The sequence below is a fragment of the Taurulus bubalis genome (genome assembly GCF_910589615.1).
Source record: "Taurulus bubalis genome assembly, chromosome: 5".
Classification (NCBI taxonomy): domain Eukaryota; kingdom Metazoa; phylum Chordata; class Actinopteri; order Perciformes; family Cottidae; genus Taurulus; species Taurulus bubalis.
In genome coordinates, this window is record NC_136593.1 from 15948098 (window position 1) to 15975972 (window position 27875).

The window sequence follows — 27875 nt, forward strand, 5'->3', positions numbered from 1 at the left end:
ACTGGTTTTATCACCCGTGTTGCCCAAGAAAGCGCTTGTCTCTATGAATGTTTTTTATGAATCTCAGACATGCCAAATGTTTTATGTCAGAGACCAATGAAACCGCAGATCATAAAACCAAAGTGAAGATTCAGAGGTAGAACTACATAATCTACCATCCCTCATCAGTACAAAGAAAACACTTTGATCAAACTAACAGAACATAAAGAATAAACACTCACCATAAACCAATTAGCTGCAAATGTAGACGTATCCATGTGTCGGTCAGTGTATGTCACTCCTTTGTGACTTCTAGCTGGACGCCTTCTGACTTCCTCCAACACTCCTACTGCGTTTCCAGATCAGCCGAGAGATCACAGTTTCCTCCTGGGCCTGTAAATAGAGGTACTTTAACCATTTCCATCCCACATATCATTGTGATGACATACAACTGAGAGGAGGAGTCTCTGCAGAGTGACACTGGATGTTCAGCTTCTGTGCTTAGCTCATCCCAATTACCACAGCTTTATGGAGAGGATTACTTTCTGGCCTTTTTCTTCTTTCAACATAACACCAGTGTTTCCTGCTGCTTTCACCTGTTTTTAATTGTTAAACTAAAGAGAGTTTCTTGAAGTTCCATGCCATTTTTTCTCTCTTTTTGTCTATATTTAGATATTTTTGGGCAAATAAGTTAATTAAATTCTAGTCATAAACTGTCAAGAATACATAAAGTATGACCCACAATGAAACGGCACAAATCAAGACCAGAATCTTATGAAACAAATGAAAACAGAAAAATGGAGGAAAAAAAACAATCACACTCTGACAATAACCACACTTTATCTTCTGTCAAATATAATTAAATATGGAATCAGACACTCTCACTCAGACAAAACACAGAACAGTATTTTGTATTTCATCCACTAATAAGTCATTAATCCATTTGTATTAAACCGTACACTGCTTAAGCCAGAGGATTTTGATTAATTGTTCAGAGGTGACTGACCGGCTCTGAACAGATGGGACCGATCCAAGACTCAATAGTTTAAACACCAACAGAAGTCATTTCACAGAACTGCAGTGGCAGCCGAGGCTAAGTGATGATCTTTCTCAGATGTATCGCAGGATGACTCTCACTCGCACAGTTCAACAGGCTTTAATCTCACCTTTTATAATTTGGTCATAGAAGAGTGAAACTGATGAATACCCAGTTATACATGTGTTCTAAATTTTAGGAATGTACAAATTTAATAAACATGATTTAAATCTGAAGTGCATCACTCTTGAACTCTAAATGAGATTAAGATTTTTTTTTTCCTATTTTCGTAGAAACTGGAATAAAATCTCTAAATGAATGAAACTGGACCAATGAAAATAAAAGAAGGAAATCATAGAGGCAGTTTAATCTGGTCTACTCAATGACAATGATAAAGCACTTTATGTTTTTCTGAAGCTGTTTTGAGTTAGTTAAAACTCCTGCTTTAGGAATGGTCACAGTCTGAAATTAGCCTGTGGGACGTGGCTGGACCTGTCTGGACCGATTGATCCTCCTCTTATCCAGAAGGGCCTGAGGACACAATTGAACAGCTGTCCTCATCTGGCCGAATTGTCTATTTGTTTCCTTCTGTTGGACGTCAGGCAGGACACCAGAGATCTTTTTCTGAAGATTTTCAACTTGTTTCTGCTTATTAATTAAATAAACATCAAATAATCCGGCATGGATGCTTAATTGAGGTGAGACAACTGAATTCAAGAACATTCAGGTGAAGAGAAAAGACGCCACATTAGGACAAACGGAAGAGAAAGGGATGCAACATGAAAACTTTGGCAAAAGTGCGAGGGAGGACTGAAGAACTTCTGGATTACGGGGTTGATAAAGTGAGTGTCTTTGGTTTATGAGGCCAATGTTGTTCAAGTGAGGTAATGGAAATAACAAACTTGTTAAAAACCTGAGTACATCAACTTGGGCTATTAATTGTTGTACACTTACATAAATGTTGAAATTGTGTGAAGTGTAATGGAGTTAGACCCATCATTAATACCACAAAACAAGACGACCACACCTGAAAGTAAGAATATTCATTCACAAATTATCTTTACATTCTTTGTTAATAGGAATTGAAACACCCAAATATTGTTGCAGCTCATCATATGTTCTTATCATATTCATCTGTTTTAGAAATATGGTTGATTTGAAAGAAATCCTAGTTGAATTGGCTGTGTGGTTTTAAAAATCATATCATGACTTGTAGTAATTTAGCTCATGTGCTGATACAATTTTGCTGTGGCAAATACTCTCCTGATCAGTTTAGTCCTCTTAGTGAAATTCCTCAGATAAGATAAAAAAAATGCTTAAGATGAAGCAAAAATAGGAAAGAGAGAGAGGTGAAAAAGTGGTGTGATCAGCTCAATCAATCTTTTAGTTCTGTTAGTTCCTGCCTACTTCTAAATCGGTCACGTATACTTTTAATACAGCTACAAATAAAGTTGATTTAACTTGAACTCTTTAACTGTATAATATTTTGTGTAAGGTTTCAGACACCAGCCAAGAGAGACAGTTGTTGGATAAAAACAACCAGGACATTCAGACGCAGTTCAAGTGGGCCAGGAAGTCCAGTGTGGCTGCAGGATGCAAAGGTAACGCAGTGGGTTTATCTGCTATACTCTTGTGTTCTGGGACTTTTGATGCCCATGTTGTATCAGCATGGGGAGCTATCTGACAGAAAGGAAGAGAATCAGAGTTGCACTTTGCACATAACACATCATGCATGCATTGAACTTTTAAATACTAAAAGTAACACCAAAAGCAGAAAGCCCACATCACCGTATCTTTAGAATTAAATACTGGCTAATTAGGCGTGTGCACACCCACATACACATGCATGCACATACAATAATCCTACATTGTGGAGAGATCAGTGTTTTTCAGCTCACATGGATCATTATGTCAGCAGTTTTTTAAAGCTTAACTTGATGGCCAAGAGAGCATTTTTATATTTTTATAGCTGTAATCCGTCCTCAGTGGATTGAGATTGCAGGGTTATGTCGGTCGACCTGTGACGTGAATGTTTGTGTATCTATCTGTGTGTGTGTGGAGCTGTCTAACTACATAGAAACAGCAGCTGAAGTCTTCGCTTCCTGTTTGGTTTTCTTCTTCACTGACACTTGTTTGGGTTTATATATGTTTATGCAGAAATATTCTTAAATCACACCACGAGCCTGGACAGCTGTGCTCAGAAAATCATCTCGTCGTAAATGCTTAATCTTGGCTTTGAGATTAAATCGGTCTGCCTTCATCCTGCCAGCTCAGTTTGATGTGTGTGGGATATTTATACATGCTGGTTTTTTCGCAACAGACAAAATGCTTCGGTACTTGTGGTGACAAAGGAGAGCAGACAACAGATTTATTGATTAGAGATTACGATTATTCAGCAGTTAAATAACAAACATATATGATAGATTATCTTCGTTGATCCACAAGTGCAAGTACATCTGAGTGACTGGGCCTGAGTCTGAGTCCCTTTCCCAGGAAGGTTTTTGAATTGCCTATAAAACATATGGTATGTCTACTGGTTACCCCTCAGTAGAGTTTGCAAATGTTAAAGGTGCTAAATATGAAATTTAGAACATTATTATCTCAACGAACCACTATGTAAAGATATGGTGGTGCAATGTCGTCCTGAGCAGAGAATTAAGTCTGTATTTGTGTTCGTAGCTGGTCTGGCTGTGCATGCATGTTGATGCATATGAGTCCTAGTGTGTGTGCCACTGTAGCTAACCGCCACCGTTCTGTACTGCATTAATATGACGTTCACTGCTGATAATGTCATCCCAACCCCGAGCATCATCACATAAGCATACCGGGTTCCCCCAGGGTAAACACTGTTAGCGCTCTCATCACTGTTGCCCTTGTTTGCACTGTTTGTGCCGTGTGCATTGTTAGCTCCTTGCCACTGGCTCAGCCGGCGCCACGTTGAGAGCCGTGTGGAGGCAATCCTGCAATTGTAAATATACTCTGAATTTGGCATTTTAAAACCTTTAATTGTTGGTGGCTAGCTCATCTAAAAATGGATTATCCAGTGTATCACAAGTCAAAAGAAAAGATTAAAAGAGAAAAAGTAACTGAAAAATATTTTTCCCAACCCTATCATCTTCTAATGACTCCTTAAATGTATCTTGTGGCACCATGAGGGAGTCCAGCAACCACTGCCATAAAATACATACATTTTCAATTTAATTCAGTTTATTTTGTATAGCCCAAAATCACAAATTACAAATTTGCCTCGGAGAGCTTTAATCTGTACACATACGACATCCCTGGGATGTTTGGGATCTTGTTCTGCGTCTGCACATCTGTAGCTGTTTGTGTGTTAGTGGGTCATTGCCTGTGACAGTAAGTACATGTATGCAATTATATTTCATATGATTCTGTTACATTTTAGTAATTTAACTGCATGGTTGAAATAAAGTACTGCTTATTTCATGGAAAAGTCCTTTGCTCATGCAATGACAACACTGGATGTCCCACAGCCACAGAGCTAACACTGAGAAGAGACGCTGAGGGGAGAGGGAGCAGAAGGAGCAGAAGGGGAGGGGAATGAGAGGAGGTGGGACCTGGAAACAGATGCTGGCACAGCAGTGCAGCATGTTAGCCCCCCCCCCCCCCCCCCCCCCCCCTTCCCTCATCACAGCCCCTCCCATTCCCTGCCTCTCTGTTGCTCCCTCACTTATTTCTGGTCCCTCTCATAATCTTTGTCCACTATTTGACCACACAGAGAGGCTGACGAGTGGAGGAGAGTGCTGTCTCTGTGTTTTTCCGTTGTTATTCTTCAAATCATGGGATAGAAACAGCATTTTTTTTGTCCCAGAGGTTTTGTGCTGAGAGTTGGACTATGACTGTGGAGCTGTCGGTACACTTAAGCTCCCATCTCCTCAGGGTATTACCAAAGGAATAGTGTGGGTGTGTGTGCGTGTGGGTGTGGGTGTGTGTGTGTGTGGGTGTGTGTGTGTGTGTGTGTGTTTGCGCGTGTACACGTGTGTATGTGTGTCCGTCCAGCATGATGTCTGTTTCTGATAGTCTTGAGTGCAGCAGGAGTGGATCATCATGAGAGGGGGTCACCAACAGCGAGGCTGTGGGTGTCAGCACCTGTTCCAAAAACTTCTCAGCAAATGTGGCTGCTGCTTTGTTCGAGTTCGAGGTACGTAGATGCTCTTCAGGAGTATTTTTACTGTAGTTGTTCTCCGATTGTGGAGTACGGTCATATTGATTATCATTATTTTTGTTGCTTGTACACAAAGTTTAGTAATGTTAGGAGATGCACTCGATTCTTACTTATCTATGATACATCAAAGACAACGGTAGTTTATCTAAGTCAAAATAAAATCCAAAGTACCTTTTTTATACATGTTTTTTTTGCAACACTTTTATTAATCATTATTATGTTTTCCATTCATTAATCTCACAGCCTCATTGTGCTTGTCATACCGAGAGGCCAGTAGCATATATAAAGAAGCTTTGAGAACTTTGAAAAGCACTACATTAATCAGATTTATTGTTCTAACCATAATTATTGTTATTAAATATCCAGAAAACAAATAATGGTGTTGTTTGGACAAAATCATAGGCTTCCTACTGTGTGTCCTTCATGTTCACATAATAAAAGAAAAAGTGTTGAATAAAAACAAGTATTCACTCCCGGATTATATTGTGGATGATACACCAATCTTACATTTTTAATGCAAAAAAGTATGAAATACACAGATTATCAGCTTCAAAAAAAACATTATTACTTACTATTACATGTACGTACCCCTTAATTAGGTCCGCTAAGGTAATTGTCTTTGTTCTTATTGTGAATACATTAGCTTCCACGAAGTGGTTGCTCGTATTCCAGGGCTCCCGGTTTATATTATCAACCCAATGTGTGCTCTGTTATTATCTCCACCAGGAGAATCAAGCAATGGCTCGCACGTGTGCACCTCTGTGTCTGTCCACGGCTAGTGTCACATTCTGCTGCAGCAAACTGCATATGATTTTGGGTGGCCAGTTATGGCTGCATGCTCAAGGATCTCTCATGGTTGTAGGGACTCAAAATCTCTCAAAACTCCTTTTCTTGCCTGTTGTATACTGCCATTGACTGACTCCAGACTCCTCACTCACGTCTCTATACTCTGCGGTCAGAGACACAGTGGAGGAAAACCGCAGACTGTATGTTTATGGAGAAAACAGTTACTTTTATTGTTTGGCAACTAACAGCTTACGGAACTACACACAAAGCTGACTGCATCACTGCCACTCAACTGCCGCTCGGATGCCACTTATGCTGGTCTGCGCCCAGAGACACAGATATTCGGTGCCTTTTTATTGCCTAAACAAACGCTTCAAGTCACATTTAAACATCCATGAGAAGGAGCTGAGACGCCCGCCTCTACAGAGCTGGTGAAGAAATCTGCATAGATTAAAATGGGAGCGTATCTGTTGTGTGAGATGTGCAGGTAAACAACTCATCTGACTCTTGCAGTCTACATGGAGGGTTAGCCAATTATAGGTTGTGTTTATTCAATCAAACATAGCAGTAGTCGTCATTACAGACACACCTGGTGGACATCTGCACTCTAATGAGTACATGTTTCTAGTGTTGGTTTGCATTTGTTTGTTTATTGTGCAGTTACACCATTATTTGCACTGTTAAGATGCACAACCAACACAAAACAGCTACTTTACTGCCAGTAGGAAGGGTTAGCTGAAAAGATGAAGCTCACCATATTAACGCTGCTAAATAGCTACTGTAAACAGAAACCTCAGCTAACAGATAGTGTGCTACAGCTTTACTCGTCAATGGCTTTTTTGTCCCTGTTGGTTTTAGTTTATCTTTGAGAGGACATGTGAAGTATGTATTTGTCATCCAAGCACAAAAGGCCTCATTGTTAGTTTGATCCATATTTTTGGGGGATTCATTTCGTGGAAATCAGCAGTCTGTGCATAGAAGGATGCGATACAGATACAGCAAGAGCAGCCAGTTATTCATGTCGGAGTCACATCTGGATCTCTGCAGTGACTCCGAATATGCTGCTGATCTCTGAATCTCTGAAACAAATGAATCAATGAGTCACTTTACCGACATTTCTCTGCCTGGAAAACTACACACACACACATACACACACACACACACACACACACACACACACACACACACACACACACACACACACACACACTATTCCTTTTAGGAAGCGAACACTATAGATGTCAACTGACGGTCTTTAGTTGAGTCTTTTTAACTTAATGAGAACTAATCTACAAAATATCAAGGATAAAGTCCGGTCCGGGTTCCGTTCTGGAATGTGCGTGTTCCGGCAAGTCCAGGTTACAGAATGTCCGTGTTTTGGAATGTCCGAGTTCCGTTTCGGAATGTCCGAGTTTCTTTCCGGAATGTTCGGGTTTCGTTCCGGAATATATCAGAGTTTCGGGTTCCGTTCCGAAATGTCAGAGTTCCGTTTTGGAATGTTCAGGCTCCATTCTGGATTGTCAGAGTTCCGGGTTCCGTTTCGGAATGTCAGAGTTCCGTTCCGTAATATTCAGGTTCCGTTCTGGAATGTCAGAGTTCTGGGTTCTTTTCCGTAATGTTCGGGTTCCGTTCTGGATTGTCAGAGTTCTGGGTTCTTTTCCGTAATGTTCGGGTTCCGTTCTGGATTGTCAGAGTTCTGGGTTCCTTTCTGGAATGTCAGCGTTCCGTTCCGGAATGTTCGGGTTCTGGAATGACTTGATCGGAATATCCTGGTTCCTGGTTCCGGCATGTCCGGGTACCAGAATGTACGGGTTCCCTTCCGGAATGGGCAGGTTCTGGAATGTCCGGGTTCCGGAATGCCATGGTTCTGGTATGTTCTGGAATGTCCGATATCCAGGACTTAAGAGTGGTGGTGTCTGTAAACTTTCAAGTAGTGCAAGATGGCTAGCTTAGTAAGCATTAGCTTGGCTGCTAAAATGCTACTTTTACAAAAGTAACCAATTCCTAAAGTGGTAAAGCGAAAACATAGTTTAAACAGAGAGTGATTTTCCTAATCTGTACCCCTACAAAACTGTGACTCTGCTTCAGAGCAAAGGCAGCTGTACGCACACACACTTTTGAACATGCACAGACACACAAAAATGTCCCATTACTGCCCCGACCCTTAAATCCTCTGTTGTTCCAGTTGCTCGGGGAGTGATTACAGAACAGCTCTTCCCTGAGCTGCACTGCTCTGACAGACTGTTCAAATAGACGAGGTAAATATATAAAATTTAAAACAGTCTTTATATGAGATGACTTGCTTTCCCACCTTTGTTTCGAAACTATTAGAACATCTCAGGCACATTTCTTTGGAATATACATTGCTACTATGATATGGCGTCCCTATTGCTGTGATCGTGTCTGAATACCCTTTCTGTCTGCTTGTGAGTTTGTGGATGAGTTAGCTTTCTGTTTATAGAAAGCCTAGCAGTTACAATCAGGATAGCTGCTCTCCTTTTTCATCTAATCTGTTTGTCTTTTCTTTCATACTTGTTCTATTATAGTGGTTGCAGGAATACTTTAGCTGGAGAGCCTTGTCTTTTCTTTTCAAATGTTGTTCTTCCTGGGTTTGGGGCTTTCTCTTATGGGTTTTTTGGCTTTCTAGTATCTCACTACATCCCCTGAAGACGTCCTTCTTATAATTCCTTCATTCTGCAATCTCTCTTATGTGTTTCATTTTATTTGGCCAAATGTCCAACATCTATTTATAAAGGCAGAGAAAAGCCTCCAGATAAAGTATGTTTGAGGGAACTTGCTTGGAAATCTACTTAAAAGTCCTGCCAACAAATCTCACTGTCTTATTACACATATCATCACTGAGGCTCAGAAACTGCCATGACTAACAGTCCATTAGTCCACCAGTGTGTATGAGGTCATCACTGCCAGTATGTGAAGAAGTAAACATGATGACTAACAAGCACAAAAGTGTCTAGTACCACAGTGCAGCTACATAGACAGAAGGTTATCTGTAGGCTCAGCCATGTAGCACTTTTGCATTTGGTGGTTGTTTTGTGGTTTATTGTCACTGAACCACACGGGTGCCTGATCTTCATTTAAACTTAAGAAAATTTAACAGGGTCCTTTGTCCATACAGGAGAAGTGTCCAGCAGACACTCTCCTCTGAGGCAAGGAACGTTTATTTGTAGAGCAAAGACATTTCATAGTGCTTTACATAATGCCTCAAACAGGACATATATATTAAAACATTAAAATACAAGTTAGAAAGAACTAGAAGTACTTCCTCCGCCATCCCTTCATGTTAATGTTTGTTTCTGTCCAAAACGTCATCACATCATCAATTTATTCTATTACATAATTAGCATATGAGCTCTTGAGTTTTGGTTACAGTGACCATCAAATTCTAATACAATTAATTCTTGAGTCCAGGTGGAAGCCTGTGCCAAATTTTAAGAAATTGTCTCAGAAGTTGCATCCACGAGAATGTTCTGTACGTACGGACAATATAAATAAAATAGGAGTAGAACGAGCATTCCCATTTAAATCAATATAGTCAGATGGTCAGAGTGGCAGACATGTGTATGTGTATCGTTGCCATTGCAACCGTTAACTTCCGCATGAATTAAACCGATTTAGGGCAAGTCGCAGGCTGACTGAGGTGAGGTTTTGCAGTAACAGTGGAGTAGTAATGTGACAGAGCAGAGACCAGAATAAAGAAGTACAATTTAACAACGTAATGCTTCATCCATATATTAATCTCAAGATGTAAGTGCAAGGTGTGAATTAGGGTGTGATCAATAGTTTTTTCATCGCCAATAGATCAAGAGATTATGTTATGTTATGTTGAAGGTTGATGAACTCTCAAGGCAAGGCAAGGCAAGTTTATTTGTATGGCACATTTCAACAACAAGGCGATTCAAAGTGCTTCACATAAAACCATTAAAAGCATCAAAACATAATGCAGATTTAAAAACAGTTAAGAAAACATTAAAACAGTCAAAAAACTAAATAAAAGTAGAAAAAGCAACTTAAAAAATAAAAGTTGAATAAAAGTTGCAGTGCAGTTTAAGAAATAAAATGCAGTAGTGAGATGCAGTAATTGAATCTGGTTCAGTTAAAGGCAGCAGCAAACAGAAAAGTCTTCAATGTGGACTTAAAGGAGCTGAGGTTCTCAGCAGACCTGCAGCTTTCAGGGACCTTGTTCCAGATATATGGAGCAGAAAAGCTGAACGCTGCTTCTCCATGTTTAGTTCTGACTCTTGGAACAGAAAGTAGACCCGTCCCAGACGACCTGAGTGGCCGGGATGGTTCATAAGGTAGCAGCAGATCACAAACATACTTAGGCCCTAAACCATTCAGTGCTTTATAAACCAGCAGCAGGATTTTAAAGTCAATTCTTTGTTTGACAGGGAGCCAGTGCAAAGACCTCAAAACTGGAGTGATGTGATCCACTTTCCTGGTCTTAGTGAGGACTCGAGCTGCAGCGTTCTGAATCAGCTGCAGCTTTCTGATTGACTTTTTACAGAGGCCTGTGAACACACCGTTACAGTAGTCAAGTCTACTGAAGATAAATGCATGGACAAGTTTCTCCAGATCCTGTTGAGACATAAGTCCTCTAACCCTTGATATATTCTTCAGGTGATAGTAGGCTGATTTTGTAATTGTCTTGATATGGCTGTTCAGGTTGAGGTCTGAATCCATAACTACACCTAGATTTCTGGCTTGGTTTGAGGTTTTTAACATTAGTGATTGAAGCTGAGCGCTGACTTTCAATTGTTCGTCCTTGGGACCAAAAACAATTACTTCTCTTTTATCTTGATTTAATTGAAGAAAATTCTGGCACATCCAGTTATTGATTTCTTCAATGCATTTAGCCAGCCCTTGTATGGGACTATAGTCCCCTGGTGATATAGTTATGTAGAGTTGTGTGTCATCTGCATAATTATGATAACACACTTTGTTGTTTTTCATAATCTGAGCCAGTGGAAGCATGTAGATGTTGAACAGAAGAGGCCCCAGTATTGAACCTTGGGGAATACCACATGTCATCCTAGTCAGCTCTGATGTGTAATTAGCTACCGACACAAAGTATTGTCGGTCCTTTAAGTAGGATTCAAACCAGTTAAGTGCTGCGCCAGAGAGTCCAACCCAGACTTTCAGTCTGTCTAATAGTATGTCATGATCAACCGTGTCGAATGCAGCACTGAGATCCAGTAATACTAAGACTGAGATTCTGCCACTGTCTGTGCTTAAGTGGATGTCGTTGAAAACCTTAACAAGAGCAGTTTCAGTACTGTGGTGCTGACGAAAGCCGGACTGGAAGACATCGAAACAGTTATTTTCGGCCAAGAAGTTGTTCAGCTGTTGAAAAACCGCTTTTTCCATTATTTTACTTAAGAATGGGAGGTTTGATATTGGTCTATAGTTTTTCAATATTTCGGGGTCTAAACTAGCCTCCTTTAGAAGTGGTTTAATAACTGCAGTTTTTAGGGCTAGTGGGAAGACACCTGAGAGAAGGGATGTGTTTACAATGTGTAAAAGATCAGGGGTCATGCAGTGTGAAATATTTTTGAAAAAGATAAATATCACCCAAATGTTCAGCCCCTCAGCTCAAAAGAGCTTTCCAGCCACAGCAGCTGTTATCAGCAAAAACTATTATTTACCTACTGTACACTTACTCATTCACATCTTACCCTAAACTCAAACCTAAACTCTGACCTTGACCAGACCTCCAGTAAGGGGGGATTGAGAGAGAGAGTTTTTATGAGCAGCAGACAAAAACTATGAGGGTTGACAACAATGTGCAAGTGAGAAGCCACATCAGCAGTGTGCAGGGCTGTGGGAAACAGAAAGAAAGAAAGGAGTGGATGTCCTGCGATACTGTGAAAACTGTAACTGGGTCAGTTGTCAACATGCAGGATGTATTTGCATGTGATGTGGAGGGACATTAATCCTAATCATTCTTGTCATAGTTTACCAGTAACCTAATAATGGCTCAGGTCACAGACGAAGAGCAAAGAAAAAAAGAGTAGACTAGCAATATTTTAAAGTAAATAACACAGAACTTAGATACCACTGACTGTATGGAGTGGGATATAAATACTCTGTATAGTTGATGTACATGGAGATCAGCTGATCAGATCCTGGTTTAACCTTCAGCTTCAATCTGTTTTTATTTTATTTTTTATTTTTTTGACATGTGGCCAACCCTTTTCCTGAGTGTGTGCAGCATTTTTACATACATGACCAAGTCCTCTCTTGTGTTTAGGAATGAAACCACTTATTACTTTAATGTGGAGCAAAGAAGATTGTGTGTGTGTGTGTGTGTGTGTGTGTGTGTGTGTGTGTGTGTGTGTGTGTGTGTGCGCGCGCGTGTGTGTGTGTGTGTGTGTGTGTGTGTGTGTGTGTGTGTGTGTGTGTGTGTGTGTGTGTGTGTGTGTGTGAACATGTGGGTTTTTAATTCTATTAATCTGTCACTCTTCTGGATTGATAAACTGTGCATCAGTCCTGTTTGTGCGTGAGTGGAGGCATACAACATGAAAGTGGCTGATTTGTAGTTCTGGTGATGACAGCGGTGTGGACTGAGAAGTATTTTCCTTGGTAATATTCCAAAAAAAAGTGAAGCAGTCTATTTAACCCAAAAAATTACTGAGCTTGAATGCAATAATTATCATTTCCTACATGAGCACGCACAAAATATGAAGCACCAACAGTAACAATCTCACATACACACACAAATGAAGGCCTGACAGGTAACGTGTAAAGCTGCATGCTTAGACTTGGTGAAGTGTCATCACCTAAGTAATTCCTGCTGTTGCTGACCATGACCATTTATGGGCTTTAGTGGGGGAAGATGTAACGCTCCCAATCGTCTACTTTAACAGAGAGGGAGACTTCCATATTTGAGTTAGGATGCAGCACAAACACAGTTTATGTTCTTCCTCTCATTCAATATGTTAATTATTATTATACCCTGTCTAATGGACAGGGTATAATAATAATGGAGAAGAATCATCTTTTCTTCATACACATACAATTAGCTTTGTAGAAGGATTTTATACCATAACTTTATACCCTGAACTTTAAAAATACCACCTTGCTTTTAACAATACTATGAAATCTAAAGTCTAAATGCTTTGGTTGTCATTCAAAAGTAGCAATAAAGCTGTTAATATTCACCCATCTGTCCTCTGTGATTCAGAGGATAGTATAGTTTCTCATTGTATCACATTAGATCATATGGTCCATTGATGAATTGCTGCTCTAAAGTTTTACTCAAAGAGATGAACTTCCACTTTACTGGTAAAAACATGTAAATGTATGCTATGTTGACATTTAAAATGAACTACTCAGAGATAGATAGATAGATGGGTATCGTTTGGGTTTTTTCTGATACCGGTGCTAAACCGATACTTTTAAAACGATACCGGTGCCTAAACGGTGCCTGAACCGATACTTTTTTATTGCCATGGCAACTCCTTTTCTTAAAATTGAACAATATATGAACTGTTTAAAGTATACTTTACATATAAATAAATAAATACATACAACACACTTGTCTTCAAACTACAGCTTCAAACCTTTTAACTTCAAACTATAAACAATATATATTTAAAAAAAGAACAGACACAAGCATCAGGTGGCCTGATTGGGACCGTGTGCAACAGAACTCAGACACTGTTGGATTCTACAAACTGCTGCTTTACTGCCATATTGGCACCGGTTCTCGGTACCCAACCCTACTCAGAGATAGTCCAACATACTGTAACTTTTTTTGACAACTTGAAAAGGCTGAGAGGACAGTTCTAACCACAACTGCATTTCTAGGACAGCAGTATCAATGTGTCAGAGGCAAGGTTTTACAAGTTTGAATGAATGAAAGAATGTTCAATAATGGTTTATTTTATTACATTTTTGACTTTTCAATTTAATTTTCAAGATTAAATATATTTGTTTTAGTTTTAGATGTGAAGCAAGTGCGGCACAATGCCGTCTCCTCAAAGTCAAGTCTGTTCTATGATTCAATGTCATGAGTTTTTTTGGTACTGATATTTTATAGGTAAAAAACTAAAACTGAAAGGAATGTAAGTTCATTTTTATTTATTTTTTCAATCAGGCAATTTTGTTTCAGTTTAGTTTGATTAAAGGAAATTACCTTTATTTAGTTTCGGTTTACTAAAAGTATCTTTCACTGCTTATTTTATTTGAACTCCTGCACACTGTCATCCTTCACAGTCTTTATTATTGGTCAGTCAGTTAAGTGTAGCAATAAAGAAAGAGTGAAGAAGCATACTTCTTACATGTGGAAATGATAAGATAAAATGGTTAATAAATTAAGCCAGATGTCTTTTTTTTTCTTGCTCACTATCTGCTCACTATGAATGTCTCCACGATTGTCGAGTTGGCAATGCTGTGTAGCCTTGTAATCATCATTGGATATGATTTAAGCTGAAGTAAAGTCTGTTGCTTCAGTAGATTACATTGGAAAAACAAAAACGACACAAATAATTTAGTCACTTTCAATCAGTTTCCCCTCTCACATATCCAACTGTTATTTAGCCACAGTGCAATTTACTGCCAGTGAGCTGCCGGTGCTTCAGTGCAACAGACAGGATTACTGTCGGGGAAACTGACCCTTTGCTAATGTTTTGTTCCTGTTTGCTGCCTTCTCTTTCCATCTGGGTAGGTGTCTCGTCTGAGCCAACCGGGTTGCCGAGAGAATTAAATCCCACCCAAACTTAATCCTTCCATCAATCTGTATGCAGTAGAGAATTTGTGTGGCACATAAAACCATCACCATAGAAGTTGCACAAATCTGCTGCAGTGATATGTCGAAATGGTCACAGAAAATCATTTTCCTGAAATTTAAATTGGACTTTACTCTCCACTACTTACTATTTCCATGGACAGAAAGGTTACACAAGAAGAAAATGTTTCAAATGTTCAACAACATCATTTTGATGTCCATAAATCCTGCAGGATGCATTCACAGCATGTATGCTAGCAAGCTGACTGCTAACACTCCCTGCAGTCCGGATGGTGGTCCAGCTGTTGCTCTGTGGGAAAATGACACATTACATAAGTGTCTCAAGCAAACATGACCAGCTGAGTCGCTGAACTCAGCGGTGATTTGGACGTCACAATGACCATTATGCCCCATTAAGAGTCAGTTCATAGAAAGCGCTGATGTGTTTGTAGAAAAGCCTGCAGAAAGGTGCACTTTTTGTACCATTTCAGCAGATGGTGAGGTGGTTGATCATAATAGATAAAGAGCAAGGAGGCCAGATGCCTGTCTTTGTTTAGGATGATAACGTACAATATGGGTTGATGTGGACATCTGGATGTTTGCACCAACTGATTATGTTCAATTTGTTCTTTCATGTTCCTACTTGAGTCACAAAGTTGAAGATATGGTGTCAGAAAGTAATTTTTGGTAAAGTAATTCTGACATTTTATTGTTAATTGTAGGGAAGTTGTTGCACTTTCTCTTTAACGTTGCATGGAGGTCTGGGACAGTGCTCGTATATTGGCAGACCTAAGTGTTGGTTTCCATTTTTAAAAAGGGGGACTGGATGGTGCGCTCAAATTATCAAACCACTCAGCCTCCTTTCAAAAGTTTATACCAGGGTGCTAGAAACGAGGTTCCGGGCCTTTGGAGTTTGTACAATACTTTGGTTTATGACTAAAAACCTTGAAAACCAATGACATTCCCATCATCCTTAGCTGTACCTTGTCTTTGAAGCTAAGTACCAACTGTTAGCATGCTAACACGCTAGATTAAGAAGGTGAATGCTAAACATCAACTTGCTAACATTGTCATTGTGAGCATTTTTGCATGCTAATGTTAGCTTTTGCCTCAAATCGCTAACATGGCTGCCAACTTTGGTTTCCCAATGAACAATGCCTGTGCTAGTTCTTTTCTTCTTCTCCTTATCACCATTTAAATGTTCTCGATACATTCTTATTTCTTCTACCTTCCTAAACTGGTTGATTATTGTTGCTCTCAATGACTTTTGATGAAATTCATTTTAAAAATAGGCAAACCAAATGGTTCAAACTTTGGCCAAGAACCACCACCACACAGACACAGACACACACACATACACACACATATATATATATATATATATATATATATATATATATATATATATATATATATATATATATATATATATATACACACAACCTACTTTACTTGTCAGCACTGTTCAGTCGAAGGCTAGAGACTATTGTCTGGCATCCTATTAACTTGATGAATGTAGAGAACATGTATTTTAATAAAATCATCCCAAAAGATCATCACCAATGCCGTGAACAGGGAACTTATTATTTATCTTTCCGGGGGAAGGTTTTGCTGATCGACGGAATATAAAAGGAGGACTGAAATGAATAAGTGCGAAAAGCACATTATTTTTTATATTTTACTGACAATATGGCTTCTTGTTTAATGGCAGTATCAGGCAGTTTTGGCAAATGGATGATCCAGATTTCCACTGGCTTCTTGAAAGCTTGTTATTATGATTACAGCTTCCATAAATGTGCTGACAGGGAATAGTGGCTTCTGGCAAGAGACCAGATTTACAAAGTGAAACTACACTTTGCTACGATCAGCAGAACAGATTGAAATGTTAATGTTAGGGGGCTTGGTTAAAACAGTGTGGTAGAGGATTTTGTACCAGTTTCCATAGTCAAAAGACTTAAAGCTGCACACAAAATCCAGCTGTGTTGTAAAAGGGTGACAGCTTCAGTGTTGTTCCAGCCTGAGTTGTGGATGAGGGCAGTTCAGTGTAGATGTGATGCATTCAGTTGCATTGCTTTTTTTTTAAATAATCAAAATGCCCAAAGTGCTGTTATCTGCATGAGATGCACCTACGCAAAACTATCCATGTTCAGTTATGCTGTATTTCAACTGCCTCTTCCCTGCCACCACATTTTTGTGTTTCAATACTGTAAATACATTTTCTTTTTTAGGAAATGTCTCACAAATGCAATCAAGCGGCCTTATAAAATCTCCACTTAAACGTATGAGTCCTTCCTCGTGAGAACAGATGTGTTTATAATAATGTTGGACCGGTGGGTACAGTAGCTGCAGCTACTAAAGTTACAGTTAGGGCTTAACACAGGAAATTGACCAACATTTTTGTGCAGAAATCTGTCTGCAGTATCTGACCTGAGAGGATGTACCCCTCAATTAGCTGCTGTATGTTAACCCACTCCTTTTCCTTCTCTCTGCAGCAGAGTCGTACTCTGCGGCGGGCAGTACCGGCAGCATCACCCCATCAGTGGGCCCTGTTCCCCACCAGGCCTCAGGCAGCTCCAGCCCCTGCTCACACTCCTCGTCTGGAGGATCACGGCACCCTGTCAGCACTCTCAAGAAATGGCTTACCAACCCCGTCCGCAAGCTGAGCTCTGATGCCAGAGGAGGAGCGGGAAAAGTCGAGAAGCAGATGTGCAGGTCAGACAGGAGGCCGCCGCCATCGCTCCTTTCCCACAGTAAAACTCTGCCGAGGCCTCTGGATCCGCAGGACGACTCCAGCATCCTCCCGGGAGGAGATACGGTGAGGCTTAAAGACAGACGTTTATACCTCATGAGGAAATGCATTTGATGTTCTTGTTTGTAATGGTTGTTGTGTTTATGTTGTATAGGTGAGGACAGACGGTCTATTCAGTCCTACAGCTCCTCCAACACAACCACCCTGTCAGAGCTACTTATCTGACGTCCTGCAAGGCCCAGACACTCAGACTCCCGTAACGTCTCTATTCTACTCTATTCTGTCCATTATGTTCTATTCAAAGGTCTCAAATTAAGATATATTAGAAAATAAAAACAAAAGAACTAGAAGTCATATGAATCAAAAAGAATGAAGACATGGTAGTAACATTTCTATTTATATAAAACATTTTTAAACCTTGTTCCTCAAGAACATTATAAAAATAGTCTGTGGTGCAAAACAATTTGGGGAACATATTGGACATGCTCACTGCTGCGACGGCTTGAACTCAATAAAAGAGTGTTTTTTAATTACAGTACAGAACAAAGTAGTTGAGTGAAAATAAATAATGCAGGTCAGGTGCTCTTACCACTCAATTCTTCTCTCTCCTCAGTTATTGTAATTATTTCAGTAGAGCCTCTCTCGTCATCCAACCCGTAGGTACTCAGGACTCAGTTATTAATGTATAAATTGTGGAAACGCACTTAAATGTCGAGACAACTCACACTGAAACCATAAATTATAAACATGCACATCCTTCTACATCATGTTCATTTTATTGCCATTTGAAATACTTCCTATTTGACTTCCACCAATTATTTCAAATGAAAAGCACATATTTTCCCATTTTACTGCACATTTTGTGACATGAACGCACACAAGCACATACCACTATTTTTCTGGTAACCCTACACTAGTGAATACTCTTTGTAAGGTCCTATGGAGTGAAATCAATCCTGTGGGCTTTTCTAGTTGGCATCTGGAAGTAATCAACGAGCAAAGCAGTCTGAAACAGGCTGAACCAGGGTCAGGGTTGGTGGGTGAGAAGTGTACTTGACTCCCAAGCAGCCCAAGCAATAAAGAGCTAATTAGCCAAGTGTCAATCCATGGCCTCCTCGTTTTCCTCCTCGTCCAGCTCGGCATCAACCTGTAGTTCCTTCTTTTCTCGGGCAGCAAATGCTCCAGTTTCTGTAGCATTGTTTGCCATTGTTCTGCTTGATAAATTACTGTCCTCACTTTCAGCCTTTCTCACTTCATTGCCCTTTGGGACAATTTTATTTCATAGACACCTGCAGCTTTATGTTTACTTTGGTTTCTCAACCATTTAATGTTATTCTACCCAGATCAGGGCTTATCTTCTCTTAACATTAATAATTTTACATTTGGAAGGTATGCTTATTCACTTTCTTGCTGAGAATCAGGGGAATGACACCACTCACACTTCTGTATGGTATATATAACCTAAAGAGGCCAGTTAGCTTAGTTTAGAAAAAGGAAACAGCGAGCCTGGTTCCGTCCAAAGTAAACAAAACTGGCCTACCAGCACTTCTAAAGCTCACCAATTGGCATGTTACATCTGGTTTGGTTATTAAATACAAAAACTAAAATGACAATTCCTTCTTAAACAAACAAATATATAACTATTTCTTGCCTGGGGGCAGTAACTTCATGGAGTCTCCGGCACATTGTCCAACACATAACTTCCCCTGTTTCCAGTCTTTATTTTAAGCTAGGCTAACTGGATACTGGCTCCAGATATCAATCCTAGACATGAGAGTGGTATCGATCCTATACTTAAACTCTAGTCAACAAGAATATTTCCTAAATTGCGGAACTATTCCTTTCTCAGAGGAGCTAATGGATTTTAGCTGATGAGAAGTAACTGGAATAGAGGAGGAAACATTTAAAGCAACAAGCAAGCTAAGCACATTTTTAATGGACTCTGACTAGTTGATCAGAACCAGAGAGGAGATGGAGTTTGAATCAGCCTCAGTTGTTTCACATATGCAGGATGTCTGCTGGGTGAAGACATGAACAGTCGACTCAGGCAGAACAATAGAGCAAAAACACACAGCCTGAAAATAAACGGAGGGCATATTTTACCTACAAACGGATTCAGCAGAAGGATTATCATCTAGTGAACTGAGTCAGAGCACAAATTGTAGTGAGACTACAGTATGTCAAGAGGATTGCAGCGAATGTCACATTAGATTATACTGCTTTTAGTGAAAGAGAGATATTTGTTATACAACAACTCTACATGCCCGACCTCTTTTATCTGACTGGACAAATTGTTCAAATGTTGCTCATTATTCAACTTCATCTGCCAGGTCTGACTCTGCTTTTCCAAATTTCTCTGCCCAACGGTCTCCTCAGCATCAGAGAAACATTAAAAAGTGATTACTACTCTCAGGTTACTTGGGATTTGGGTGGTGGCATGACTTTCCAAAAGGGATTATAAAAGGGAACATACAATTACTCCACTGATGTGTTCTCCAGTATTAGGACCATCTCAACGTTGTATATTTCTGCACATGTGCGCTGGCTGGTTCAGAAGGCGCTGTAGATGAAGCTCAATGATTTTAAGTTTGTGTGCTTGATGCCCAGTGGTCAGATATCACTCAAGTAAAATGACTAATACAACAGTTTAAGGATGCTCCATTACAAGTTAAAGTTACGCCTTCAAATTCCTCCACAAGTACAAGTACAGAAGCATTATCAGCAAAATGTAATTACAGTATTAAAAGTAAAAGTACATTTTATGCAGAAAAGGGGCCCCTGTGACTAATATATTATTATATGATGTCTAATACATTATTATATTGTTCATGCTAATGCCTCAATGCATTTTAACCTGGGGGTCTAGCTCCTTCAAAGGCTCACAAGTTAAATCTTTTTTGTCTGACTTTTTGTAATTCTAGCTATTTTTGTGAATAATGGATGTTACCTCCTTACCTTTCTATGGAAAATAGTCTTTGGTTAAACGGCTAACAATGTATAGATAATATGTCATAGTGATGTTCACTTAAAGTTGTACTTTCTTGTTTGTGTGTTTTAGAGTCACATATCCAGCATCAACACTCTCCAAGGGGAAGACGGCTGCACTGTGACTGACGACTCAGCTAGTCAGTGGTCTGTGACAGTGGACAGCGAAGAGGAGAGAAACATTGCGCTAGAGAAGAGCATGTAGGTGTTGGCCTCTACATTAAAGGAGTAGTTCAGCATTTTAGGAAACAGTAATTGCCTTTCTTGCAGAGAACTAGATGAGAAGATTGATGCCACTCTCATGTCTGTATAATAAATATGAGGCGACAAGCAGCCGATGGTTAGCTTAGCTTAGCATAAAGACTAGAAACAGAGGGAAACAAAGGAAACATCTGCCTACTATCACCTATAAACACATTACATCATGTTTGTTTAATCCAAATAAAAAATACTGATTGTATCACGTCAAGTTGTGGGTTTATGAGGGGTGATCTGTCTGGGAAAAGTGACTTTTTGCAGTCTTGTCACTGTGATGTTGTGATCCAGCGGAAACAACAGGCAGTCACTGACTGTGCCTGGCAAAATGTTCACACTTAGACAAATGGGATATAATGTATCAAGACTTAGTGAGCTTTAGATGTGCTGCTAGGCAGATTTAGTTTCTTTTGGTCATGAGCCAGGTTAGCTGTTTCCCCCTGTTTACAGTCCTTATGCTAAACTAAGCTAAATGTCTCCTGGCTGTAGCTTGATGTTTCCCAGTCAGACTTGTGAGTAGTATTAACCTTCTTGTCTAACTCCCAGCATGAAATCGATTAACCATTTTTCCAAAAATGTCGAACATCCTTTACTATGTATAATACATTTCTTGTTTTAATTTTTCCAAAATGTACATTTATATTTCTTAATGTCCCTTATTTGTTGTTTCAAAATCTCTCTCTCAGATATGTCCTGACGGAGCTGATAGAGACCGAAAGATTGTATGTGGAAGATCTTGGACTCATAGTGCAGGTGTGTCCCTCTTTCAGCTTTCAAATAGTCTGCTTATGACATTTATAGAAAACTGAGATCCCTTCATCAATAACATGCTGCAACATTCACATCTCAAAAGAGAGAAGTTATGGTTTCCATCTGGAAAACCTTGGATTTCATTGGTGACGTACGTGTGCGTGTGCGTGTGTGTGTGTGTGTGTAGGGCTATATGGGTGCTATGGTCAATCAAGGAGTTCCAGAGGACCTGAAAGGAAAGGACAGGATTGTGTTTGGAAACATCCATCAGATCTACGACTGGCATAAGGAGTGAGTGTGTGTGTGTGTGTGTGTGTGTGCGTGCGTGTGCAAGTGCATATGTGTGTGCGTGTGTGTGTGTGCGTGTTTGCTGCCCCCTCGCAGTTCCTCTGAATTTGAACAATCTCTTACAGTGAACACATTTTTGTCGAGGTCCTCATGTTTCATGGTGGTTCAGCGTGTGTCACGTCCCCTGTGACTGTTTGTTTCCTGTGTGTGTGTGTGTGTGTGTGTGTGTGTGTGTGTGTGTGTGTGTGTGTGTGTGTGTGTGTGTGTGTGTGTGTTTGACTAGATGACTGTTCCTTCCTGACCTTCTCTGCTTCATGTCACACAGTTATTTCCTGGGAGAGTTGGAGAAATGTGTTGGTGATCCAGACAGCCTGGCCCAGCTCTTCATCAAACATGTGAGTCTTCAGATCAGTGAGGTACAAATGTGGATGACAAGTTTATTTTTTCCTCGCTCTGCGTGTTTTCAGTTTGGCTGAAGGTCTCAGCCATATCACAGATCAGAGCTCTGACTGTGTGGGAAACCTTGACCCCGCCGCCATCCAGATGTGTCTTCATGTTGCAGATCAGTTTGTCTGCAGGTGCAGCTGCAGAGTGAACGGTCTTGTTACCATCAGCTCTCAGAGTCGACAATCAGTGTAAAAGATGCTCTGCAGAGACCTTGTGTGAAAATGAGCTATAAAAAGTACTCACGCTCAAGTTTTTCATCTGTGGTTGTTTAACACTAAACTTTTAGAAACTACACGGCGTGTTTAACTGGTTATGAAACAATCTCAATGTAATACTGATGCCTCTATGACCTACTTAAGCAAACAAGACCATAAGGGAAAAGATTGGCTCTCGTTCGATATAGTTATTCTTAATCAGACAAAATGATTCACAGACCCAGATCCAGCTTCGGTGCTGGTTTCAACCTGCAGTCGAAGCTCCAGCGGGAGGTGGATAGCCGTGCACCCTGCAGCAGCTCCTCCTCCTCCTCCGGCCAGGAGCAGAGCTTTGTCTCGCTGCTCTGTCAGTCCCTGCTGGGAGCAAACACCAACAAACACCACGCTGCTGGAGGCCCACGCTGTATTGCTGGGCATAAACACAGATTAATTGAAAGACACTGATCACATGGATTCAGTGATGTTAAAACTTTTATTGGCACTGTATATCAGTATATAGTCTCGTTACAGCGGAAATATAAACGACTAGAAAAAAAGAAGAAAAACTATTATGTTTTGGCACAGCTCCCTATCTGCTTCACTCAGTGAAGCGCACTGAATTATATCACAGCCATTTAAACCGTTCTTTCTCAGCCACTGGAACTATTTAATGAGGCAAATGTCCTCCACTGTTTTAAAAACTCCCTGAAAAACTCTTGCGGGGAACGGGAACAATACAACACTGAGAGGAAACTAAGAGTCAGAGCAGCTCAGAGGCGGCTCAGTTGTTCCTCTGTCAGTTTGTCACGCTGCACCTCACTCATAGATTATTGACAATATTTGTCATATTACCTCTCTCTCTCTCTCTCTCTCTCTCTCTCTCTCTCTCTCTCTCTCTCACATTTTTAAATTTCCAGGAACGGCGTCTTCACATGTATGTGGTTTACTGTCAGAACAAACCCAAATCAGAACACATTGTCTCTGAGTTCATTGAGACCTACTTTGAGGTGAGTCAACTTTTATACTAGTCAATTTCACTGGAGCTCTTTAAAAACTTTTTTCTAGTTACTCAGATAACGTTCTCTCTTTCTATGTCACCTGACAGTATCTCAGGCAGCTGTTGGGTCACCGGTTGCAGCTCAATGATCTGCTCATCAAACCTGTTCAGAGGATCATGAAGTATCAACTACTGCTGAAGGTTTGCAGTTTAACATGACTGCCTCTGGCACTGTTTCACAACATTAAATATCTTACCAGGAATTACAATTATTAATCATGTAGCCACTGTAATAAAGTCTCTTTGCATCACGATCAGATTTCTCCTTTGTTTTTTAATTCTAATGGTATTTTTTTAACTTTTGTATTAAAAATCATTAAAACTCTCAATAAACGTCTCTCTGACTGCCAGGACTTCCTGAAGTACTACAGCAAAGCAGGAAGAGATGTTGAGGAGCTGCAGGTACGAATACACACAGTTTATTAGGTACACCTAAAGCCGATGCAGTCTAATACAATACAAGTCCTGCGAAAATCCTACCTTTGTTGCACTGCAGCCGTTACTATAATGTTCAGTTGTTAGTGAGATGTTGAACTGTAAATCTCTCTGTCAAAAAAACCTGGAACATTACAACCTTCATGAAGGTACGATTTGTTGCAGGGCTGTCATATTAGACTGCATTAGTTGTTAATAGATGTACCTAATAAAATAGTAACTGAACGTGTAAAGTACTATTCTGCATATCATAAAATTATGTTTTCACTTACTGATTCTCCTCCATCCAATTTCTCTCATCAGAGGGCGGTGGAGGTGATGTGTTTCGTGCCAAAACGCTGTAATGATATGATGAATGTGGGCAGGCTCCAAGGTTTTGAGGTGAGATACTGATTATTTCCTGTCCGTCATCACACATGAAAAACACATCCGGGGTGACTTACAGTGTATGACAATGTTTGTGACGAACACACTGTTTCAGGGGAAAATCACGGCTCAGGGGAAGCTGCTGCAGCAGGATACTTTCTCTGTCAGCGAGCAGGAAAGCGCCTTTCCGTCCAGAGCAAAGGAGAGGAGGGTCTTCCTGTTTGAGCAGCTGGTCATCTTCAGTGAGCCAATTGATAAGAAAAAGGGCTTTACTTTGCCAGGGTACACTTTTAAAAACAGCATCAAGGTGCGAGTGACACTGTATTTTAAAGTATCTTCTAAAACATCACTGAGTGAGTGTTTTTTCTTTATGTTTAACAAGGATTTTTTTGGGGCTTCAGGTCAGCTGTTTGGGTGTGGAGGAGCACTCTGAGAATAATCCATTCTGTCTGGTCTTGACCTCCCGCGGGACTGATAGCAGTGTGACGCGCTTCATCATGCAGGCATCATCTCCAGAAATACAGCAAGCTTGGCTCGATGACGTGGTCCAGATCTTAGAGACCCAGAGGAACTTCCTTAATGGTTATAGAGTTCAGCGTTTCTTTAATAAATCCACAAATTCATGAGTTTGGTGCATTTGAGTAATGTGACATCTCTTCCTGTCCACTGCAGCACTTCAGTCTCCAATAGAGTATCAACGCAGGGAAAGCAAGTCAAACAGCCTGGGCAGGAACGTGAAGTCCCCAACTCCGTCAGCATCTGGCCTGCGACCTCACTTCTCTGCATCCATGGACCGACGGCAGCAGCCCTGCATGCTGTCTTACAACACCTCCCTGCCCTCTCTGCATCCACCACACCGCAGCCCGGCCTCAAAGGTGGTAAGTGTGCAGGAACACTCTCTTAGAACATATGTGTACTTTGATGTATTCCTTTCTTCTCTGATATCCTCTTTCTTTGATGTCTCTCTCTCTCTCCATCTCTCTAGCTCTCTAATCCCTGTGCTGCCACACCTGAAGCAGCTCTGCCTCCACTTCCCTCCCACCTGCAGCTCAGTTTGTGCGCCAATGGCCTGTCACGCTGCAGCCAGCAGAGTATGCAGGTACATCAGTGTTTCTCCACAAAGCAGTAAAAGGTGTATTGGAATTCGTACGTAGAAGTAGTGACATCACAGTTTAAATGGTTGGTTCAGCTGGTAGCTATGAGGACAGCTTAGAGATATTCATGCCTGGTTCTTGTTTACTTTAAACAGGTTTCAGACTACTTCTCCAGTTTCATTACATTACATTGGTTCTGTCTCTACAGCTTTATGATTATTTTTTTGAATGTTCAACACTGTGAGCACCACAAATAAATCCCATTGTATAGGGGAAAGATAGAAAATACTTTCTATTATATTTGTGAACACAAATTCTAACCGCTGACTTCCAGCAGTTTATTGTACTCCAGGGTGTGATCAGTACACCGTGACATTTCTCTTTGGTGTGCATGTTTTCAGTAAAGTTTTTACTTTCCATCTTTGTCCGTCCAAATGATTCAATGGTGCAGCTTTGAGGTTTATCAGGTTAGGTTAGGATCATTACACACTTTATAACTACACTACACACTAAAGGGTTTATTGTGCAGAGTATACATGCCATTAACACTGGGTTTTAAATTGGGAGGATCAGATTGAGCTGTTAGCTGTTTTGGGGCGACTGTGGCTCAGTGGTGAGCAGGGTCGTCCTTCAATCAGAGGATCGGCGGTTTGATCCCTGGCTACGCTAGCCCATGTCGATGTGTCCTTGAGCAAGACACTTAACCCGCAGCTGCACCTACGGTGTATGAGTGTTAGATAGACCTGATGTGGCACCTTGCATGGTAGCTCCTCTCATCAGTGGGTGAATGATTCCTATGTAAAGCGTCTTTGAGTATTCAGAAAAGCGCTATATAAAATCAAAGTATTATTATTATTATCTCTTTGTCAGCAGCCTGTTTGTTGTTCTGATCACTGGTGACGAAGGGAAATTACTCTGGAGTTGCCTTTGTCAAATATCCTGTTGTTGTTTCGGTGTAGATTTACAAACCAGGTCGACCTAAACTGTAGCAGGTGTCATTTAGTCATCCAATTTATGGAAAACCCACTGACCTGCTGTTTTATCTTATTCACTCAGACTTCCACCAAGAGCAGGAAACAGTTGTCACATTTTTGATGTGCTTATCTGGCCTGATTTCACAATGTCGCTCTCGTTGTCCATCTTTGTGTTTCCATCCTGCTTTAGGTTCAACAGTACAGACAGGCTTCCTATGGACCTAACATCTTATCTCTGATTTTTATGAAACTGTCCCATAATCTTATTTCTGTAAAATCCAATGCCAATTAGGTTTAAGAATAATAGTTAGTTAGTTTATCATCTGAATCATGTCAGAATCTGTGAAGCACAAAAAGAGACATTTTTGTAACTTAAACATCCTTTTTAAAGAGGCTATGATGAATTTTTTCCCATTAACAATTTATGAAATTGCGAGGTGCAATGTAGTGTAGTTTGTTTCAAGCAACGGCTTCATTGAAACAACTCTTAAAAGCCAGCAGACAGTTATTGATTAACTGGTGAACAAAACAAAATCAATTCATAAAGTTTCAAAAATATTGTTACGAAATGATGACTTTAAAATGATAAACGTATTATTTGATGTTTGTCATGAGTACAGTCAATTACCACATACCGTGTAAAAACCTGGTGTAGCAACCAAGAGTGAATAAGTCAGTGACATCTTTTAACCATGTGTATATCCATCTTTAATACATATAATATGTAAAGATAGCTAATTGTACAATGCAACAATTCAGCTTTTACAAAGTTTGTATAAAATAAATTGTTTACAGCGTATAGTCAATATTTGTAATGGTTATATCAGGGTGATGTGACTAACTCCATAAACCTTATTTCTGCCTCATTATTTTGTCCTCCAGTGGTTCAGCAATTATACACATTTTATCTGACCGTTTGGCTGTTGTACTTCAAATGTATTTTGTTAATACACAAAGTAATATAGGGCATTTTATTATTTCCAACCATTATCCATCTTATCAGTGTTCTCCTCATAAGGTGCTGTGTGTCATTATTAAACTGTTTAGGTAAATTTTTTTGTAACATTGGTGGTATAAAGCAAGAATGTTTTTCAACTATTTGAAGTAGCACATTTAAACCACACAAGTATTTAAAAAACTTGAATCGCTTTTGTCCTTTTAGGGTGTGACTGCCAGTTTCCAGACGACCGCATTAAACGAGGGTGCACATCGACCAAACAATCTGGATCAGCTGGAGGAGAGCGAGCAGTAAAGACCCGGGGAGACAAATAAACTCACTTTACCTTTCTGATGTTGGAGTGCCTCGACTGAGGCAGAGTGCTCCGTCAGCATTGTCTGTTTCACTTCTGTGCAGAAGTCCTCAAGGTCTCAGTGTCTACAATCTTCCTATGTTATCCTGAATTTACCTCCCTAAAATACCAACATTTAGGCTAGCCTGGCTTTAATATTTGTAATCATTTTGGTTTGATTGTGTGTGTGTTAACATGCTCACGTCTACAGATGGTGATGACCGATGAGATGAAATGTGTGAAAATAAGCATTTGAAGC

The 27875-nt window shown here is 40.2% G+C and overlaps 1 protein-coding gene across 1 annotated transcript; it reads left to right on the forward strand.

Moving 5' to 3' along the window:
- Nucleotides 1-1794: 1794 nt before the first annotated feature.
- On the forward strand, nucleotides 1795-27579 carry arhgef25b (Rho guanine nucleotide exchange factor (GEF) 25b; the record flags this gene model as incomplete). The annotated part of the gene is made up of 17 exons (XM_079218740.1): nucleotides 1795-1857; nucleotides 2511-2616; nucleotides 17226-17548; nucleotides 17637-17738; nucleotides 20541-20668; nucleotides 21409-21475; nucleotides 21660-21763; nucleotides 22086-22155; nucleotides 23319-23408; nucleotides 23507-23599; nucleotides 23810-23860; nucleotides 24197-24274; nucleotides 24375-24566; nucleotides 24661-24841; nucleotides 24932-25137; nucleotides 25245-25358; nucleotides 27490-27579. 17 exons carry the CDS (start codon nucleotides 1795-1797, stop codon nucleotides 27577-27579), a joined length of 2058 nt encoding a protein of 685 aa, XP_079074866.1.
- Nucleotides 27580-27875: the final 296 nt, after the last annotated feature.